Raw genomic sequence first — 17,597 nt, forward strand, 5'->3', positions numbered from 1 at the left:
GGATTGTCCACGAGCACCCTGGAATCTGAATGTGCTCTGTTGTATGATGCGTGATGACTGTCCTCGAGCACCCCGGAATCTGAATGTGCTCTGTTGTATGATGCGTGAGGATTGTCCACGAGCACCCCGGAATCTCAATATGCTCTTTTGTGTGATACGTGATGATTGCATGCAAGCAGCCTGGAATCAGTATGTGGTTGTATTTTACCTGTCAGACAATTTGGACTTTGCCTTTATATCTGTGCTAGAGTCCCCAGAGCCGATTGCTCTCCGGATCAGCCTTTGTCCTTCCTCCTGTCTTTTCTCCAGTTCCTTTGTGTAACGTGACACCTCTCATTTTGATCATGAGGAATGGTTCATGTTATTTAAAGTCATGCCTTTGGAAATGCATCATGCCAAAGGAGAACAAAGGGGTGAAGGAAACATGAATGCAGCCCCCCCAAGACCCCCAAATAAATCTCTATAACGTCCTGACTTTGGAGGCCTGTGATATTTGACGGGACAGTATTGAGGGACTCCCCATTTCCCGAGGGGGGGGTGCCCACTCCACTCCTGGGTCACATGAATAAATCTCTCTTTGCTTCTTCGTTAAGTGTCCATCCCTCCCCCTGGAGTGGGCTTCATGGGGAATGGACTCGGGCCCGATCGCCTCCCCTTTCATCATCATCCCTTTTCATGTTGCTTTTCTCTGTCGCCCTTAGGTGAATTAAAGGGACGGACTCGCCATGCTTGTAGATTATGGCCAGTATTAATCTCTTATGGAGGTTTTTCTTACCTAATTTAGAGCCAGCACCACCACCCACCCCCCCTCTTTTTTCGAAACCAGTGGAAATGCCCGCAGGTTCTAAATAGGCATTTTGTGAGAACCAGCCGAGCACCAGCACTGTGTTAGTGGAAACAAGGCACCAGTTACTTTGCATCTCCCCCATCAATGCCTCTCTCTTCCACTTGGACTATGGACACCCTGCCTTCATTACTTAACCCACTACAGTGTCATTTCCTCTATTCCACCTGCTGGTTGCCCTGTGGACAGTGGGGAGTGTGGACAGAGTGATGAGTATGGCCCAGGTGTTTGACCCAGCCAGCGAAACATGGCCGCTACAGTGTCCCTTGAGTTCCTGAAGCTTAATGGCTGTGGGGTGAAAGGGGCTCCCAGTGGGAGGAGCCTGGGTCAAACAGGGTGCCTGCTGGGTTGTTACTGAGGAGGCGGTTACCGCTCAGAACTGGCTTCTGATTGGTCCTTCGCGGTGAGAAGCCCGTGATGCAAACGTTAACGCGAGATGTGCTCCTCCCCCAACTTGCAGTGCCTTCGGCTGCCCCTACTCAGAGATCAACATGAGGAAGGAGCTAACCCTGCCGGATCGCTTGGGTGGCGAGAAACAGGCCGTGTCCATGACTGCGCTGGCGGCCCAGAAGGCCAAGGGGCCTGGTGGCACGGAGGCAGAGGAGAAACCACGAGACTGCCGCATGGAAACCAGGTGGGAGGAGCCATCTGACCTGGGTGGAGAGTTCTGTGTAGGCAGGGGTGCTGGTCTGAAGGGGCAGCTCTGTCTGAGTGAGGGATCTGGATGGATGTGGCTGGAATCTCTAGTTCAACTTTCTAGTCTCAGGGAGACTGTATTGATTAAAGTAAAGCATATTAATCTACCCATAATTCCACAGTGCTATTGCTCCCTTTCTGGCAGCCCTCTAGAAACAGGTGTGAGAGAGTTCCATCCTCTTTATGTTTTTGCATTTTTGCTTTTTGTCCCTTTTGGGCAGTAGTACTGAAAATGCAGATGGTGCTTAGCAGGAGAATAGCCTCTTTGCGGTCTGTCCGCAGCCCAGGCCCTTCCATGCGGGTCTGGACGTGCTGTCATCAGTAATTGTTGCGCTCCCTGCTTATACCAGTAATATTCCCCAAATTCACTGACCGTTTCAGACTCCAAGTCTTATTAACCGCAGGGATGTCGTGTTATAACGAAATGGGAATTGTGAAAGCAGCGATAGGTAATATTTTGGTGGTTAAAAATTGCTTTGGAACGACAGCACGCGTTGTACTTATGTCGTTTCTTGACATTTCTGTCCCTACATCTAAAAATGTAGAGCCATGCTCTCTGGCTGTGATGGTGCGGGCCGCCTCCGGGGGCGCTACGCGTCATGCCTGCGGCCCCCTGCCCAGGCACAAGTGAAGCGGGAGCACGGGGACGAGGCCGCTCAGGGACAGAGACCACTCTCCCCACCCGCAAAGAAGACCAAGATTCAGGGCAAGTAAGTCAGTGGCGCCTCCATTCACGGCCACCAGGGGGCAGACTGTAATGTTAGCTGTTGCTTTCGGGTTGCTAGAAGTTCCGTCTTTTAACCTGGCCGGTAAGCAGCTGTTGGTTCTGTCTGAATTGTTTCTATTAGGACAGCAGAGAGTGAAGATTATATGAATGATTCCCTTTGAAGAGAAGAACTTTTAAATTATGTGTTGGATTCATATATCCTAGTGTATGAGCCGAGTTTTATGAAAAGGCACATGATAGGCTACCTGCACACACTTCCTGGCCCCGATTTCCCCCCCCCCCCCCTCCCCAATTTTTAACAGCCATGAGCTCTTGATCCTGCACCCTCATCTCGGCTAAGTTAGTCCAGTCTGGGGATGTTCCGCAGCAGGGCAGTTGATCCTTTTGCGAACACTAGGTTCCTCTTTGCTACAGTTGGCCGCTGCCCAAACGTCTCGGCCCTGCACCCGCGTGCGGTTGATGCACTTAGCTTGGGGGCTGACCCAGTCTGGGGTCTCATCCATCCATATTCCCACCAACACTGACATTTGAAGTGGAAGTGAAGGGCTGTTGCCTTGGCGTCACTGGACGGACGGACGGACAGACACTCCTGTTCCTGTGCGAATGGGAGGCTGAATTGGCCCCCCAGTGCCATCTGCCATCAAGCTGTCAGCTCGTGTCCGGCTTTCATTTCTGGCTGTCTGGCGTGGTTACGGTGGAGACTGGGGGGCACTGCACCCTACCAAATGTTTTCATTTGCAACCCAGCCACTCCTATGAGTCTATATAATTGGTAGTATATTTACTGTGTGTGTGTGTGTGTGTGTGTGTGTGTGTGTGTGTGTGTTATTTTGATGTTGTAGGGACCTTTTTTTTTTTTTGCCCCCCCCAGGGGGAAATTCAAAATTTTATACAAATCTGTGAATTATGGTTAAGGTTGGGGCTGGGTAGGTGTTAAGGTTGTCATTGTTGGGATTTGAGTTTCGCCCTTAGAAATGAATAGAGAGTCCCCACTGAGATCTGAGTGCAGGTCTGTGTGTATGTGAGTATGTGGATGTAGGGATCAGTTCCCTCCGTAGCTTTGCGGTTGGCACATGAACAGCCCAAAAAGGACTTTCCTGATATTAACCCTCTGGGGTCTAGGGGTGGGGAACACACTTTCACTGACTGGGGCATGGTCACACATTTCATTCAATATCATAAACTTAATTCATGGCAAATAAATTATTTCTTATATATTTGATTTGGCATTAAACTCATCTTAATCTTAGTGTACTTTGTAAATATGAAACATTATAAAAGTACATAGTAAGCAATGGTGGCAGTTTGTTTTGATCCCATATATCTGATCACCAAAGTCTTGGCTACATGAAGATGACTAAATGGTGTAGTTGCAACATTCAACATTGATAAATAAATAAGAAAAACCAAACTCGTGTCATTATTTCTGGGCTCCTTTCATTGAATATGTAGTAACTTTCATGTGTATGCATGAGCCATTCATACCTGGCCACATCCATGCGACCGAATTACCATGCGAATGCGATTTAAAGACACGAAAATGCTGGTATTTATAATGCGAATAGTGATCTTCAGGTGAGGGCGGCACTAAACGCCCCCCATGCAGGTAAAACAAAGAAAGGTGACATGGTTAAGTTTTTTTTGCCGAATTTTAACCTAATTTTAAAAACTTTAATACTTCCGACAACTGACGTTTTGAAAAGACAGATTACAGATTTAATCTGCATTTTTGTTTCTACAATAAGATTTCAGCGAGTTATGGATTGAATTACACGAGAAAGACACGCGGCATCGCCGCTGATGCCGTCGACTCCAGAGGGTTAGAATTGCGTTGATAATCTGTTTCTTCTTCAAAGGGACTCGATGGCTATTGGCCGTTCCTAGCGCATTGTTTAACGACACGCCTGCGAAGCCTTCGTTAATTGTTCGCTTAATGAAAGGCTCAGTCTGCTGTCGGGCATTTGAATTTCAGAGCGTTACCCCAGGTTGTGCATACATGCGGTGAGAGAGGGGGATGGGGGATGCGGGTCAGGAGCGCAGCCCTGTCCGTGGAGACGTCTGGCTCATAGGTTAAGGTTAGCATTAGCTAGCTATTCTCACAGGTAACCGTCATGTCGATCATGCTCCCTCCAAAGAGCTTAAATCCCATCCAGGGCGTGGCTGGACCGGAATGGTTAATCCGCACTTCACTAAGTACTTCTGTCCTCTTTTCACCCCAACCCCCCCCCCCCCCCCCCCCACACTCAGGCTCACTCAGCCAGCAAAGTATCTGAAAATCAAAGAAGAGGAGGAAGATATAGATGTACAGAGTCTGCTCAGAGGTAACTACCTGTCACCTCCGTCTGGCTGGGTACGGTAGCCCGTGTCCACACTTTTCGGCGGGAACAGTCTCTACCTCCCTCACTGCAAACAAGGCATGCCGTTGTTAGACTTAAATATGGAAATTAAGGATATTTTCCTGTATGAATTTTCAGCCCCAGGGGATCACCAGGCCCTAAAACTTTCCGGAAGTTTGCTCTCAGTTATTTGTAATGTTTTATTTTAGACACTTACTTTGTTCTCCTCTCCATCTGTTGAAAAGAAGTAATATTTTTGTTTTTCTTATCTAGTGTTTGCTGTGTGTGTGCTATAAATGAGCTTGGAGCTGAAACAATCCAGGAAGGGAATCTTTTTTTTGTTTCGCTGCACCAAGGCTGTGATTGTGGGCAGTGACTGTGGTCTGATGGGACACCGGACCGCTTGTAGCACCAGGTCCTGCTGAACAGAATGCTGAGACAGTCCCATTTAGCCATCATGAGCTTCGGGCTCTATAAAGGGTTTGTAACTCTGACAGGGGGGATAATGGAGGATGATTATTGGCATGGTATTAAATAAGCTCGTCTGTTAAAGCCCGTACAGTCTCTGGAAGGTGGGGGGAGCCATCCAAGGCAGGCGGCCCCCTTCAGCTGGGTCCTACGATGGCTCCTGTACTCCAGTCTTATGTTATGATGGTTCTGTTGTTCCCTCCCCCCCCCCCCCCCAACATGAGAAAGCACCCACATTGGCTCACCGTGTGAGAAGCGGTGCAGTCGTCTCTTCTGAACCATCGCAGGAATTGTGATTGGTGGCTCTCTGTTAGGCCCGGAGAGAAATACGGGAGAGCGCACTGAACATTAATGTTTAATGGGACTGACCAGCTGAGACCAGTTTATGGAGGAATTTCTCAGTCTTGTTCTGCGAAATGAAGGAAAGGGTTGATAAATTCATTTAGAGATAAATCAAAAAAATTTTTTCTCCTTTATGCTCCTATTTACACTGAAAAGTCACATTTTTAGTTAATGGGGGTGAAAAAATAATCAGTTCCGCCCGACAGATTTTTATATTACTAGTCTGAATCCCAGACTATTATTATTTTTTTAAGAATATATTATCAGCCTTGCATAAATAACTTCACGAATGAGTAAAATTCATTGGTTTCCGTTATACGGTTAAATTTGCATTCTGACTGTTTCCAGTTTGCTTTTCTTTTTTCTTGGTCAGGTGTTTTCATAATCTCTAGGAGCAGTGAATCCCGCATTTGTACTGGGGCGAAAAAATTGATGGATCAGTTTAATCTCTTGTTTGTTTCCATGGAGAATGCTTAACGAAGATAATAGGCTCACTCCGCGTTCGAGTCGTATTGAATTGCAGCTGGAGTGATTCATGTAGCAGTCGGCATTATCGCCGTGAAGCGAGATTGGCATTTCTGCATCTCCATGCCAACTATCGGTGGTATTAATGGTGAAATGCATCCGTTTTTAGACAGCATGTCATAAATAGCAGCCCCTGATTTTAATCCAGGTAGCCGGAGGTGGCTGTGAGGTCTCTCTCTCCTTAGGACTCCCATCGCTGATTCCTGAGTCCAGGCCATCTGCCGAGTTAATGTCACACGTACTACTCTGCGTAGCATGAATGAACGCAATTTTGGCCACTTTTTTCCCATCCAACGCCATCAGGTTGCTGTAAGATGTGATGAGAGGCTCATCATTGACTATTTATCAGGGTTGCTGTGATGTGTTTTACATCAAAGCCCTTTGAAGGTTTAAGCTGTCTCCTTGCTTGTTCCCGTTGCGCTTGGACTTTCCCTAATCCAGTCACTGCCCCCCCCCCCCCCCCCCCCCGCCCCGGGAAACGAGCTGGTCCTCTGGGACAGTAAGTGCTGGCAGGTGTCTGTCATCTGTTGGACCTAGACGGCACCCCAGCGTCAGCATGGCCCCCCCCAACCCCCCACATCCCATCATGAACTCCCAGGAGAGGAGAGGACAGGCACGTGGCTTCCTGTCCCGGTAGGGCCTAGCCCGCTTCCGGGATGGGAGCCATTGCCAGCTGAGTGCACCGGTAGGGTTTGAGTTTGTATCTTTCGTGTGCCACCTTGTGGATTCTGTGGACATCTCTTTATTGAACACGGTCTTCTTCCCGTGCGCCAGTGCCGTCTGTAGCGAGTCTCTTGGGAACTTCGGATTTACTCAGCCTGCTGTGAGAAAAAAAGTATTCAGGAGGAAGATTGCGAGACAGGTAAAATGTGAAAAGAGGGGTCACTGGAGGATTTAGGCTCCGTCCAGTCGGCCCTTGCAGGACTCGTCACCGATCGTGATCCGTAATCGCTCAGTCAGCGGCGTGGTCCATGCGAGTGCTTCGGCCGCCCCGTGAGTCATGGTCTGTGTGACGCGGACGGCGGAGGCAAACGTAAGTCGACTTGCATGGCTCGTGACCCCCGTGTCCTCTGCCAGGTCCCCTCCTGTCGCCCGGAAACGGGGAACTGCCAGCCTGCCCGCCTCGTCTGATGGTAGGTATGGAGAGGCGGCGTCGGTTTGTCATGAAAGCATGCAGGAGGGCGTCTGTCAGCGTGTTAGCAAGTTTGCGGGCACAGACGGCTCCCGGTGCCTGGCCGCCATGTCATGTACGACGCCGTGAGGGAAGAACCGGAGCATCAGAGACGCGTCCGTGGGCCTGGCTTAGCCTCAGCCGAGGATGCAGATCTGTTTTTGTCGAAACGCATCAGTTTACCTCCCCGCTTTGCCCACGTCAAGGCGGGGGGGGGGAGGTTCACACGACTTCCACCTCTGCTTATTCCATGTGACACGGAATATTGAGCGGGGGGGGGGGGCTGTCACTCGGATCTTTTAAATGGAGCGTTTAAAGTGGGGGCTCAGCATGCTGCCAGTCGGCTGGATCGGCGTGATTGTGCGGCACACCTGCATCAGGCCACGCCCCCCCCCCCCGCGGCGTGCCGTCAGCTGCGACCCTCTTATGCCTGCAGAGCCAGGTGGTCAGGTGACTTACGGTTACTCGGCGGCCGTCGTCACGGTGATATTTATAGACTCTGTGTGGCCTTTAGAAATAGGTTTGCATTGCGAGACGAGGGCTTAGCTTCAGGGTGCTGTGTTAGCAACCGGCCCCCTGTGTAATAATATGTCTGTTGCCATAGCAGCCAGAGGGAGTTTTTTTTTTTTTTTTTCCCCCGCAGTCACATGGCGTAGTGGTAGGTGCCACCTGATCAGACCCGCCGCCACCATCCTAAACATTATGTCAGCGGCCTCTTGTGTGGGGATATGATTGAAAAGCTCTACTGGGAATTAGTGCTGATTTAAAGCCTGGAGGGCTGGTTGTCTGGGGGGGCCTGTGCACCTGCTTCTTTTGCCGAACGATTAAAAGTGTCTAAGTGTTCTAAGTGCCCCTTTTTGATAACCGACAATCACACAAAGTTTGCCCAGGAAACCCCCCCCCCCCCAACCCACCCCACCCCAGATATTTTCCCCTAAACTACATCCCTCCATTCAAACACCTGCCCTACAAAGTCTGTGCATGATGCTGATTACTCTGCATGAACACCCTACACTGCGATAATCCCTAATCACTTACCTGTAAACCAAGTGCAGTGCCTTAAGACTGTAACAAGCCTGAAGAAGGAGGTGATTGGTATCCTGAAGGTTTAGCCCTGGGTATAGATTCAAAGTGAAGGTGGCATATACCATTAAACGCTGCTGCTTTACCTATGCTGTAGTTAGGGCTCATTGGAAATCATAACATTTCATGTCAAAAGAAGGCGACTACCTTAGAACATTATTATTATTATTATTATTATTATTAAGGGAGTTGAAATAACAGGAACATTCTTTACATTAGCTTTGCCAAAACGCACCGCTGTGAAGGAGAACATTGACTGTTATTTCACATTTTAACTACCAATAAAGCACTTTTAGTGCTTCAGGAATCTTTGACAATGAATGATTGCCCCATTTTTGTCTTAATGACGCCCCATTGTGTCGCCGTAATCTGCTGTAATATCTGCCTGGCTGCTGGAAGGCCAAAGAAAACTGCTCACGAACCTCGTCCTTCGACGAAAGACAAAAACAGAGTTAAGTTAAATCACTGTGCGGCTACCTGTCTGTCTGGTTTATTTTGGTTCATTTTATATTCTGGGAATAAAGTTATCTGAATGCTTGCATTGCTCACAAAACGCGCTTTGGCTCAGAGCTATTAAGAGCACGCTGCCCTCTAGGGTACAGAGGTCCACCTATTCCTGCAGCAGGAGCTCGTAGGTCATTTTTGGTTTTTTCATTCCCTGTGAAATTCAGGACCTTTTGTCCGAGCCTTCGTATTCCAGTACCAGCGACTCGAATCAGGCCTGTACCCTGCTGAATCAATGGCTAATGCTTTTTAAACGTTAAACTAAAACTTGCACATGTGAATAGTATGTATAAATATAAAGCACAAACTACGAATACTCAAAAGACTCCTTGTTAAGCTTGTCTGTTAAGTCGTGGAAATGGGGTTCGAGGGTAAACCAAAGACCGTAACGATTAAAAGTGTATGAAAAACCCATTTTTGTGTGATTTCAAGCTGTGAGCCGTTAAAGGTTCAGAGTAAAATATACTATAATCACTGATATTAGAATATAATGCTTTTACTGCTCATTGACTTGTTGCTATAACAACACTGTGATACTATATTTAGCCGTGCAGGCTAGAGTACATCTGTGATAAACACATCCATCATTAAAAAGATACTGTGTAGTCTTGATGGATGACGATATTTCACTGGTGTCTACAAATCCCAGTTTCAGTTGTACCTAATCCAGCTTTGAGTATGTAGGAAACGTCACCGATGGCGATCATTGCGTGCCAGGTTTACATGACTGTAACTGATTAGTCATGCATCGGGCACTAGGGGTGTAAGGATGCATCGTGATGAATCGATTTGTTAAGGTTCAATACATCGATATTTAACATCAGAATTGATCGTTTACTTCTGGTCTGTGTGCTGTCACGTTCACGTGCTGCAGATAGAGACACAAAGTAGCCGTACCGGCATGCAAATACCCGAAATGAAGGATTGCAAGGGGAGGCTCATTGATATTCTTAAAGGAAGCACTGCCTGATGATCCTCGCGCTGCAGTGTTCTCGGGAATCTTGCCCCTGTTTTGTAGTTGGGTTGTAACGGTGCATAACGTTTGCGGTTCGGTACAAACATCGGTTTTGGGTTCACGGTTTGGTGCAATTTCGGTACAGCAGGGGAATACGAATTTATATTGAAATAATTTATCATTAAAACTGCAAACACAATAAGGAACTACTGAAAAACAAAGGAAGTGTATCTGTTGACGTGTCTGAATTACAAAACCTAAGACAGGGATTGTCAACCTGTGAATAGAGTATGCTAGGTTATGCTACATTGCACTACAGTGTGTTGCGCTATGTTGTATTGTGCTGTGTTATGCTACGTTATGCTACATTACACTACAGTGTGCTACACTGTTGTATTGTGCTGTGTTATGTTAGTGTCCTTTATTAGGCTACCATATGCTACATTATGCTACAGCACGCTTCCTTATGGTACAGTGTGCTTCCTTATGCACCAGTATGCTGCATTATGCTGCAGCATGCTACAGTGTGCTTCATTATGCTACCGTATGCTACATTATGCTACAGCATGCTACAGTGTGCTTCCTTATGCTGCAGTATGCTTCCTTATGCTGCAGTATGCTTCCTTATGCTGCAGTATGCTACATTATTCTGCAGTATGCTACATTATGCTGCAGTATGCTACATTATGCTTATCTGTTTGGTGAGGCCTATGGTACCAGTGAAAAGTGCAAACACAACCACTAATGTCTCAGTGAAACAGGTCTGTTTCAGGCTGCAGCCAGAGGAATCATGGTGTGGGTGTCTGATCGCACCATCTCTGCTCTCTGATCAGTCTGTGCAGCTGATTATTTTATTATCCTGCATTTTTGCCAATATGGCAAAATCACGACTCTTGGCATTTTTAGTTTTTCGAATGCATTCACAAAACCTGTTATCTAGACCTGGTGGGGATATCTTTTCAGTCCCCAGAAAAGGAAAGAATGTTATAAAAATGTGGAAAGTCTTGTATCTTGTTTGGCTACTTATGATTAAGGTTTTACAGATGGCATTAGGTTGTATCCATAGTTCCCACAAAGATATAGATGCCTAATCTGGGTATCTGTGTGTGGTTTGCACACTTTCCTCTGCTTTAGTCCTACCGCCCAGATACATGTTGCTGAACTGGCATCGCTGAATTGCCATGTTTGTGCCTGTGCTTGCCCAATGTTTTACTGGCAGCATATCCACGCTGCACCCCTGTCATGTGCTGCCTGGGAGGGGCTGCAGGCTCCCCAACAGCCCTCTCCTGGATAAGCGGTTGGAAGGTGGGTTTAACAGTTAAAGATGAAGAACAAACATTAGAATTTTTTGGAATGGGCTGACTCTGAAAAGGATGTTTGTTTGGTAGCATGGGGAGTGATTTAGCAGTTCTGGCAGGTCTAGGAAGTCCTGTCTGTCAGCCGTGGGTTGTGGCAGAAAACGTGTGACATCAAGGGAGGGAGATGTACAGGCCCGTGGAGAAGAGAAAGTCGGGTTTACAAGATTTCTCACTGAGCACTGAGGGTCACCGCACCTCGAACTTCCTCCACGAAGTCTGTCATCACTCATTAGCATAAACCTGTGCAGCAGGGAGCTAAAAACACCATGAAGGAGAAATGATTGATTGAGACATAACCAATCAGATTGTACAGTACGTGGGTCCAAGCAACTAAAGGAGGCCAGACCAACCAATCAAATGTCATGGTCCGGCCTCCTCTACAATCTGGTTTTCCTTCTGCTCTCATGAACGTTTTTGTGTAAGTAAAACTCCCACGAGCTAAAAACAAGGAGTAATCCATTATTTTGTTAACCCAAGAATAACGGAATATTTTTACAGTGTCATAATTGAGGGGATAAACCAAGAGCCCAAAGTGAATGATGGCTCATGTCTTCTGTACCTCCCTGACACCTAAGCGTCATCGTGTATTTGGTTTACAGTTCGCCAGAACACTTCTCTGTTGGAAGCAGGCACACCACACTAGAGAATGCCTTGAAGGGATGCCACTGTCGTTCTCGTTTTCACCGGTTCTCCTTGTAGATTCTTTGACAATCAATTAGATAGAAAGCAAGGTCAGAAATGTACATGGTGTGATTAGTATAAGCTTGCAGAGTGCAATTGTACTACCTGGATCCTTTGAATTAAGAAGGAAAAATCCATCTTTAATAAGAAGTTGAATCTGTTCTCCAGCAGTTCTTTCCCGGCAAGATGACATTTTCTATGTCAGTGTAACCTTATTCAGAGGCTAATATCACAGGCTCTCTATGAAATCCTTAAGGGATGCCAAGCACTTCTGAGAGTGCTCGACCCATTATCTTTATAATGCATCAACAAGCTAGTTCTGCCATGATTACTTCCCCTCTGATCTCTGGGTTCAGCTCCAGTGCATTTGAAGGAAGGGGAAAGGAACAGGAAGAGAGGCCTGCTTCTGCTGCTGATTGGGTGTCAGGTGAGGGGCGGGGCTTAGAGGTGTAGCTGACATCACAGGAGCAGGAGCTTGAGGCCTGGGCTGACTCCAGGGCAGATCTGGGGTTGCCTCTATGAATATGCAGGGGCACCTTTATCTGTACTGCTTTTATGTTGATGCTTATCTAGCACATTCTTCCTTCCAATTTAATTTTGTTATACAGTTGGGTGTTTCTGTTGGTGCCATTTATGTTAAATGCCTTGCTCAAGCCCTCTGAAGACTTAAATAGGTGCAAATCAGGTCCCTAATCAGGCACCACAGACACCCCTGGTTATAGTGAGGGAGGCCCCTCTGAAAGGCATAAAATATATTCCTGAGCTTTTTGGAGGTGCTACATTGTTCTGATTTTGTCTTCATTCATCCTCACAATCATTCTTCACTTAATTTGTCCGAAACTGTTCATTGGAACATTTCGCGAATACAATGTCTGCTTAGTCTGAATGCTTAGCTCCCTAAGGACACTCCACAAACATCCACTGATCTGACTTTGAAGTATTTCTTTTAAAAATTCTTTTTTCAAATGTCTGACTGGTATCGGGGTTCAGCGCCAGTTAGTTTGCCGCAGGGGTGCCTCTGCGAAGCTGAGCGTCCCTGGGGATTGGTTCCCCTCTGCCATAGCTCCATCCCTCTGTCCCTGTGTCACACACTGTCCCCTGACCAATCAGAGCAGCCGGGCGTCTGAATGTCACAAGCTGACCTTTCTGCTGAGACTCGCCTTCCGTCTCTTTTTTTTTTTCTTCATGATGAACAGTCATTATTTTGTTCGTTAAGCTGAATAATTAATTGCCTTTTCAGACAGGCCCCTGTGAGGACGCCTCCTGTTCCCCCCGGGTCCTTCCTCATAAGCCCACTTTTGTAAGGGGCTTCAGAAGCAGTCAGGGCCCCCAAACCCCCCCACCACCACCCTGCACTCGAGCTGGTCTGCGGCTGCAGTCAGCGTTTCTTTTGCGTGTCCCCTTTCCCCGTATTATCCTTGGTCTGGCAGGATCCGGGCGACGTGTGATGCATTTTATATAAGCAGGAGCCCGGCACGGCGTTGCTCCTCCATCTCGGAGATAATTGCCTTTTCATCTTCAGGTCTGAATTAGCAGCTGCTGCCCTCGTATGATTTTTATCCTGCGCCAGGCTGTGATGCTCCGTACCATGGATGCTGGATGCTGCCCTTGCCGTCACGCTCGCTCTGTTAGCTCTTTCTTAGGAAAACTTAGGGGATCAGGGGCAACTGATGCTTTTGATCGTAGAACTTCCAATTTATTTAGCAGACGCTTTCATCCAAAGAGACGTATAGTTGAAAACAGGGTCGGCCTGTCCCTGGAGCAGATTGGGGTTAAGGGCCCTCAAGCGCCCCAGCGATGAAATTACTTATTCTAGGGTCTGAACCGGTAACCTTCTGATCAAGTTTTATTTGTCCAATATACAGTTATACTCGGTACAGTGTGCAGTGAAATATGCAAACAAATAGTTACAAAAAAAAAAAATATATATATATATATATATATATATATATATATATATATATATAATCACAGGCGCAGTGTGGTTGAGCAACTGAGCCACAAACCGCCGTCATTTTAGCCTGGCTAGGTGACGCATACACTTACGACGTGTGACACGTCTGCTTCACTCTGTTACCCACAAGCCCCGGGATGCGGCATGTTGGCATCGATGGGGTCACCTGCTGTGAAGCTCAGCAGAAAGCTACGGTCTCACGGGCAGGTCCAACGTGCCGGCGCTCTGAACTCGAGGCCTCAAACCCAGCTGCCCCCCACCCCTCCTGCAGGACGCAAGAAACGCTAAACACATTAACACCAAGCCAGATGATTAAAATTTCATTTCGATGGAAAGTGCTTTTCAGACACCCTTAGGTAGATGATGGGGGAACTGCGGTGTAACAGGAAGACCACGGTTAATGCAATTCATCGGTATCTTGGGGTTTTCCAAGTGACGTGGATCTGTTCACTTCCATTGCATCAAAGATAGCTTTCCAAACTCGAAGATCTTGGTCGGTCATATCCAGAGTTGGAGATTTCAGGTTCAGAAAGTACAGATCCAGACCAAGATTTAATTTCAACCAATCAGTTGAGTATGAAGAGTCACAGTCACAGAGGACTCAACTGGTTGGTTGAAACAAAATCTTCTGGATTTGTTCTCTCTGGACCTGAAATCTCCATCTCTGGTCATATCTGGCTTTACCTGGAGAGTTGAGTCTAACAGCAGATCCCACTCTCTTTGGACATGTATTCCCCTCATGCTAACTTAGAGCCTGGTTTATCTATGTGGTTCTTCTGCTTTTCCTGCCATTTGAGAGGGCAGAAGCAGAGAGGGATAAACAGAGGCTCACAGTCTTGTTTGCTAATCCGCTAAAGAGCACCGGAGCCCACCAGAGCAGGACCTCCTCAAGCGGCAGACAGGACCGGCCATCTCTTCGGGGGACCGTACGCTTTAATAGGATCGTACAGAGTTATTGCTCTGGTCAACAGAGCGTGAAGTATTGACTTACATAGAATATAAATACATTGAGGAGACAAAAGAGGAAGTGATGGACTTTTAAGTGTGTAGTAGCAAGTGTGATTGCAAAAACGGCTACAAAGGCGAGGACATACGAAGCTCAGAGTGGTCCAGTATCTCGCCGCACTCAGGCCAGGATTTGTCCGGAAGCTTTCCAAGGACCGAAGCCTTTCTGGACGCGTGACCTTGCTCCTTATTAATGCATTGGCCGAAAGGTGACCTGCTCTCTACCTGCTCAATCTGCTCTCTACCTGCTCAGGGCACCGAACAGGTTGTGGGGTGCAGAAGTTCCATTCGAACCCTAAGCAGAAGCTCCGAGGGCACAAAGCCGCTCATCTCCCATGACGCACGGCAACCAACGGGGCAGGTTCCTGCGGGAGGGGGACCCAGGGCCTGGCGAAGCCCTCAGCCCCGTGATTTAAGTAGCTCTTCACATCGAACGCTCTGCCTTAACAGAACCCAGTGGCTCTCTATAATTAGCGAAGAACACCGAGACTCTCTGTTATTAGCACAGGGGGAGGTAAAAACAGCCGCTCCCTATTAATAATAGAACAACCTGCCTTAGTGTGTAAGAGATGGGGGCACCCACCCCCCCCCCCCCCCCCCCCCAGGTGGATGTGCACATATGTGAGAGAAGACGAGAAGCAACATAACCGGTATACTGTAGCGGTCAGGTTTACCGTAAGTTTACAGTTAACTTCATTGATCCCAGGGGGAACATTCCGCTGCTAACAGCAGCAAGAACGTAGTGCAGAGATGAACATGCATATACTGACAGACAGATAAAGACACGGTACACAGTGTAGAGAGGAAACGTAGTGCAAACATTTTAAAAAGTACATAGAACACAAATACATGAAATATTCTGGAAAAACAGAATGTGACACTAAATAAAGCACTCTGGGCAAGCGCTATTTAATTAACTGTGGCTCATTTAAAGTATTTCTTTAAAAAACAAATCCTTTGCAGATTAAGTTAAGATGGCCGATGACTCAGTCACTTCATCACTTTTCTCTTTTGTGAATTTTTTCATGCATTCTTTCCGTCTTGTATAAAACTATGGTCCGAAGCTGATCTTCCGTCCGTTTTCTCTCGTCCCATTCGTGCAAACGAAACCTCATTCCATCACCAGTCTGCCGCATTTCCTGCGGCAGGGCGCCGCATCGCCTCGTCTTTCTCGTGGTGCTCCGTGGGCTCTGGCTGCATGTCTTCACTCTCGACTGGGAAACGGTTATAGTGTGTCATGTATTTTTAACGTGCCTCCTGGAGAAGGATGGTGTCTTTCTAAAAACTGCGACGCTGGTCTCTGCTGGGTGGTGTGCAGGCCGGTATTTTTAACTCCTTTCCTCTTTGTTCAAGCCCCCTAGTCATGGAGCTGTTGGATCTGTCTGTTCCTCCATTTTTCTCCACATGCTCCTATTCACCGTGCATGGTACCGTTGGCGCTTGCGTGACACCAAGCTGCAGCTTAGGACGGAGACATCGTTGGACATTTCAGTTCCAGAAGCTACAAATCCAGACCAGGATTTTGTGGCCACCAACCAGTTGAGTCCTCTGTGACTGTGACTCTTTATGCTCAACGGGTTGGTAGAAACAAAATCCTGGCCTGTAGTTTCTGGAACTGAAATGTCCAGTACTTGGGGAGGAGATGGATAAATGGACACCTTCCCCATCAGATGTGCCTGGGGGTCGCTCTCATGTGCAGGGAAATGCAGGACCCTCGTGAGGCGAAAGCCCTTCCTGTCCTGTTTTGTCCAGAACGTACAGGGTCTGGTATTGTTTGAAGAGGCTTGTCTGTTAATCGATACTTCATCTTCTCTACTTCACGGTGGTGCTTAGACATTTATGCCTTGATAAGAATTTAATAACCGTATGAAACCGTTGATAATTATGCCACAGGTGGCAGGAATTAATGGAAAAGAATTCATTTTTGGATTAGACACTATTTGAGTAGAGCAGAAAATATGAAGAGGTTTGGGAAACCGTGCGAATTCAGAGGAGCAGATTGCTGAATTTGCCGCAGCTTGTCATTAACTGGATTTCATTAAGGATATTAGGACTCAGTCACGCGGCTGACAGCGTCAGAAGGAGCCGGATTGCGAAGGGGCTGTTCAAAGAGCCCATACAGAGAGCTTGCAGCTGTAGGACTTTGCCTGCTGTAGGGGCATTAATATGAGTTTTTGTCTTAAAAATTGATTCTCGGAATGTCAGTCAAGCATCCGCCTGCAGGATGAGGCGTGATGGTGGGCTCTGCATCTACCCTCTCGTTTCCCCATCCGCCCATCCCGTCTCCCTGTTTCTCGATGAATGGTGTCTTCATGTGGTTTCCTTGGAGACATGCTTTGGCACCCCCCCCCCCATCTGAAAGGAGCCACCAGCTGTGCCCCCCCCCCGACCTTGGCATCTTCCTGTCCCAGTGCCCCTGTTTCACAGTCTGGGCCACTCGACGGTAACATTTTGCGTGAGATGCGTATATGTGGCTCAGGGGAAGGAGGGGGGGGTCCTTTTCTGCTGATTTATTTTTTAGAACGTCTCATTTCTAAAGAAAATTAATAATAATGATAAATAACTTGTCTATTATGACCCCTTCCCCCTGATAGATGTGCCCGGTCTCCACAGCATCTGTGTCTGTGCCACGGACACATCCTGGCACCCAGAGAGACTATCGCCATAGTTACCTTCCAGTCCAGGCTCGCCTTGGCTTGTTTGCGCATAAATAGAGAATTGCATGTTCACCAGTCAGGACTTCAGTGGGATTTTCTCCTGCCAGGTGCTCGTGAGAAAGTGTCTCCGGAAGCGTGTGAAGACCTCAAGGGACGATCCTCTGGCACGCTCTGCTTTTGGGCTCTTTGCTGGGTGATAATTGTAGTTTTTCATGTTATGAGCACAACACCGTCTCCCTAAAGACCTGACCTAAATACCCAGTGATGCCTGATCAGAGGTGGCTTCCTCCACT

The 17,597-nt window shown here is 47.5% G+C and overlaps 1 protein-coding gene across 6 annotated transcripts in view; it reads left to right on the forward strand.

The window, feature by feature from the left end:
* LOC125725276 (lethal(3)malignant brain tumor-like protein 4) overlaps positions 1-17,597 on the forward strand; it is a 50,837-nt gene that overhangs the window by 24,699 nt on the left and 8,541 nt on the right. For 5 of the 6 annotated variants that reach the window (XM_049002071.1, XM_049002075.1, XM_049002074.1 and 2 more), the window contains exons 15-17: positions 1,305-1,478; positions 2,086-2,250; positions 4,514-4,587. In XM_049002071.1, coding sequence (XP_048858028.1) covers positions 1,305-1,478; positions 2,086-2,250; positions 4,514-4,587 — 413 coding nt within the window. The remainder of the gene's footprint in view (positions 1-1,304; positions 1,479-2,085; positions 2,251-4,513; positions 4,588-17,597) is intronic. The other variant, XM_049002076.1, reaches the window with a different exon arrangement.

The sequence above is a fragment of the Brienomyrus brachyistius genome, unplaced genomic scaffold (genome assembly GCF_023856365.1).
Source record: "Brienomyrus brachyistius isolate T26 unplaced genomic scaffold, BBRACH_0.4 scaffold64, whole genome shotgun sequence".
In the NCBI taxonomy this organism is placed as follows: Eukaryota; Metazoa; Chordata; class Actinopteri; order Osteoglossiformes; family Mormyridae; genus Brienomyrus; species Brienomyrus brachyistius.